The sequence below is a fragment of the Buteo buteo genome, chromosome 6 (genome assembly GCF_964188355.1).
Source record: "Buteo buteo chromosome 6, bButBut1.hap1.1, whole genome shotgun sequence".
In the NCBI taxonomy this organism is placed as follows: domain Eukaryota; kingdom Metazoa; phylum Chordata; class Aves; order Accipitriformes; family Accipitridae; genus Buteo; species Buteo buteo.
In genome coordinates, this window is record NC_134176.1 from 5,515,275 (window position 1) to 5,519,459 (window position 4,185).

General features: G+C 58.8%; 1 protein-coding gene across 2 annotated transcripts; it reads right to left on the reverse strand.

The window, feature by feature from the left end:
• Window positions 1–478: 478 nt before the first annotated feature.
• On the reverse strand, window positions 479–3,189 carry OTX2 (orthodenticle homeobox 2). 2 transcript variants are annotated; one of them, XM_075031028.1, is made up of 3 exons: window positions 3,093–3,189; window positions 2,519–2,670; window positions 479–1,099 (listed from the first exon to the last, which is right to left on the reverse strand). In XM_075031028.1, exons 1-3 carry the CDS (start codon window positions 3,187–3,189, stop codon window positions 479–481), a joined length of 870 nt encoding a protein of 289 aa, XP_074887129.1. The 2 variants fall into 2 exon arrangements, with proteins under 2 accessions (XP_074887129.1, XP_074887128.1); XM_075031027.1 differs by having other exon boundaries at window positions 2,519–2,691.
• Window positions 3,190–4,185: the final 996 nt, after the last annotated feature.

Sequence of the window (4,185 nt, forward strand, 5' to 3'; positions counted from 1 at the left end):
GGGTTGGCTAACACATTGGAAACCTCTGGGTGAAGGATCTTTCCACGCACACACAAAAAAAGAAATAAAAACCTAGACTTTTTTTTTTTTACTTTTTTTTTTTTTTTTTTAAAACTGGCCCGTAGGTGGGACGATCTCCCACCTTTTCCAAACAAAGAAACCCAACAATTGCCTAAAACTAGAAAGAACACAGATGGGTCTGTCTGTTTTCTGCTCACTAGATGATCTGTCCGTTTAAGGCCTTCCTCCTCCGTTTTTCCTCTTTATTATTCCTTTTCCAGAGCGTCTGAGCAGGAGATGAGTCTGAACGGGATCACACCAACACTGTCCCCCTCTTGTTGCTGTCGGTTTTTTTGTTCGTTTGTTTGTCCGTTGAGTTATTTTTCTCTTTAATTTAACCAAGACCTGACTAAAACTGGAGCGTTCAGCCCAGCCTGTTCGTTCTCGTCGCGATTTCTCTCGTTATCACAAAGGTTCTTCACAAAACCTGGAACTTCCATGACGATGTCTGGTCCTTATAATCCAAGCAGTCAGCATTGAAGTTTAACTTCCAGGAGGCGGTTTGGTCTTTATAATCCAAGCAATCGGTGGTGGAGTTAAAGCCCAAACTGGAGGCTCCATAGCCCTGGGTGGAGAGGGAGGCTGGAGACTGGTTGAGGTGACTGGTGACCGCGTTGGCACCCATGGGACTCAGGGTGGCCCCCGGTCCGGGAAGCTGGTGGTGCATAGGGGTCAAGTAAGATCCACAGTCCATCCCTCCAAAATAGGAGGTCGAGCCAGCGTATCCTTGGCTGTAGCCTGATGCCTGGGTGTAGGTCATGGGATAGGATCTCTGCATGCAGGAGGAAGAGGTGGACAGGGGATCTGAGAGCGGGGAGATGGATGCTGGGCTCCAGATGGAGACGGGGGCACTGCTGCTGGAAATGGTGGGGACCGAGGTGCTGGAGGGGGGAGTGAACTGCCCGCTGGTCCCGCTCTCCGAACTCACTTCCCGGGCCGGCGAATTCTTCTTTTTAGCTGGCCGTACCTTGTTCTGGCCCCCGTTCTGCTGCTGCTGCTGCTGCTGCCGGCACTTGGCTCGGCGGTTTTTAAACCATACCTTGAGACCCAGAGACGGGGAGGGAGAGAGAAAAAAGCCTGGTGTTAGGGATGCGCAGGCAAACCCACGGGGGGAAAGGGCCGGCGGTGGGGGAGATCTCGCCGGGGAGGGGATGCTAAAAGCGTTCCCCCGCCAGCAGAGGCTTGCGGGCTGCTGCAAAGAAAAGCTCCGGGGCTCCCCCTCCCTGAGATCATTAGCAGTAATAACAAGTGGAAATGGGCAAATCAAACTGCTTAATAAGGTCACTTTTGGGGGAATGCTGGGGGGGGGCAGGGGGGAGCGCTCCCTATTTGCTGTTTGCCAGCCGGGGACCCCCAGGAATCACCATTTAAGGCCTTATTGAAGTCAAGCCCTTAATTAGAAACAATAGAGCATCAGAAAGGGAGGGAACAATTAGGGAAACAGAGGCAGGGGTTGGGGAGGGGGGGAAAGATGTCTCATTTACCCTCTAAATAGGCTCTCTGCTCTCACGCCCCCCCATCCCTGGCCAGGGTCGACCCCCCAACTCATCTCACCCTCTCTTAGCAGGGACCAAGGGGGCTGGTGCTGGGGAGGAGGGGTGCTGGGGAGGTTTGGTGGGGCCAAGGCTGGGCTTTGGCATGGGGGGGGGGGATCCCGGTCCCCGGCGGCCACGCTCCGCTGGGGCACGGCACCACGTAGCCTCGGGAAAGCCTCGCAGGGAGGCGAGCGGGAGGGATGGCTTCGGAACTGCCCTGCTCCTGCTGCAAGGGTGTCCTGGATCCGTACTGGGGGCAGGATGCTCCTGCCCTGCCAGCAGCACCTCCAAAATGTTGTCCGGATTGGGCCCTCGCAGAGGAGGCACGGCTCAGCCCCAGGTGAGGGGTCCCCTCTGCCAAGGCATCCCCTCGCTCATCAGAGTCCCTTCAAGGGGAGAGGAAGCTCCCAGTCTGTACTGGTGGGAAAGGGGATCCCAGTCCGGCCCTACTCCAGGGATGCGTGATCCCTGGGGAAAGGGGGGATCCTTTACGACTTCCTCAGGGACCCCAAACGCCTGCGGGACAGGCAGGGATTTGGTACCCGGAGCAAGGCACGGTGCAGAACATGGGAATGCCGGGGAGCCCTCCCTGGCTTAAAAGGAGCTGAGGGGGCTGTGGAGGGGTGCAGAGGGCTCAGGAGCTGGGACCCCAGGAGCTGCACGACCCCCCCCATCCCAGTGCACAGGGATGAGGGGGGGGCACACTCCAGCAGCCCTGAGGAGGCAAATTGCCACTCCATCCCCCCCTGCACCCTCACCCATCCATGAGCCTCCTTCATCCCACAGCGGCTCGGTTTCCCTCCAGGACCGACCCCATCCCCTAAAACAGCCCCCTCGCCTCCCTGCTCAGCCAAACCCTCCACGGCGGGATGGAGGTGGGGGGGACAGGTAGGGGTGTCTGGGGGGGTCACCCCGCTTCTTACCTGTACTCTGGACTCGGGCAGGTTGATTTTGAGTGCCACCTCCTCCCGCATGAAGATGTCGGGGTAGCGGGTTTTGGCAAAAAGGGCCTCCAACACATCCAGCTGCGCCCGGGTGAAGGTGGTGCGCTCCCGCCGCTGCTTTCGAGGGGTGGCTGCCAAAAGAGACGGAGACCCTGACTGTCAGTCAGCGACCCCCTCAACCCCATGTGTCCCCTCCAACCCCCTCCCCAAGGGGGTCCCCCCCATTCCTCCCTCCTCTCCTGGGGGACCAGCACCCCGGTCCTCAGCCTCCAGCCATGCCACTTCTGCTGCCTCCTCCCCAGCAACCCTGGGTGGGTTTGGAGCATCTGCCCCCCCCCCCCCCTCCAGCAGGAGGGTGTCCCCTCTTTTGCAGACCCTTCCCCGGATCAAAAGTTGAGGAGAAAGGGAGAAAAAGGGACCCCCCCCCCCACCCCTCCAGCCATCACGGTGTGTTGTTCCTCCAAAAAAGCCCGGTGGCTTTTCCTCCGTGGGGTAAAAAGCAGGGCGGGGGGGGGGGGGGGGAGAGAATAGGGAAAAGAAAACCGTGGCTTACCGGGATAACCGACGGACGGATGCAACAAATCCATGCCCGAGGTTGTGAGACTCAGGCCATTGACTGCATAAGGTGGTTGCTTAAGATAAGACATCATGCTAAAGTTGGAGCGGGGAGGAGAGTTGGCCGAAATCCGGGCGAGGGGAAGCCGCCCGAGCGCCCTGCCTGCCCCGGGGGGTGCCTGGGGGTGCCGTCGGGCGGGGGGGGGCCGCCAGGTGCCTGCGGAGGCGAGAGAGGAGGGAAGAGGGGGGGGGGGATATAGGGAGAGATGGGGAGGGGGGGGAGTCAGGCCAGCTCGCTGCTCCCCCAGCTTTTATCCCCGCTGCCTTCCTCCCCCCCCCCCGGTCAAGCCTCCAGCTCGTAAAGCCGGACCCCAGTCGGATTTGGGAGCTGGGAGAGACTGACTAGATAAACGCATCTCTCCCCAAAAAGGGGCGAGGAGGGGAGGGAAGGGGGGGGGGGGGCACATCCCAGCCAGTAATTACTGCCCGAACAAAACCACCGCCCCCCCCCCCCAACGCCTTCAACTGCCCTCATTGTACGGCAGCCCGGGGCATTTGCATAGGATTCCCGGCCGGGCACCGGCTAATTGTCTCAAGCAAAACTTGATTGGGGCCATTGGCAGACACAAAGAACCCCTCGGCTAAATAAATAATGCAGATAACAAAGCCCAAGGGTGAGAAACAAAGAAACAATTCAAGAAACCTATCTCTCCCCTAGTCTCTTGCAAGGACTTTAATTATCCCAGGTTTGGGCAACATTCAAACCTTCCCCCCCTCCCCTCCGCCTTTCTCCTTCCCCCGACGTTGCTGCATTTCAGAGCTCAAATGCCCGCTCGGGAAGAGACAAACTTTTCTGCTCTACCACCATCAGTCCACGTCTGCAGTAATTTCCACCGGCCATTTGCACCTAATTAGTACTCCGGGTAATTAGATTTGGAGGCAAGTAACAGATTTATTAGGCTTTCAAGAAACTCTTGATGACGGAGCCGAAGCTAAACAAACACCTCGGTGGGGAAGCGGCCCCGGGACGGTCCCGGCGGGTGGGCGAACGGTTCCCCCGGCTCCGGCTCCCCCGGGCCCGGCTCCGGTTC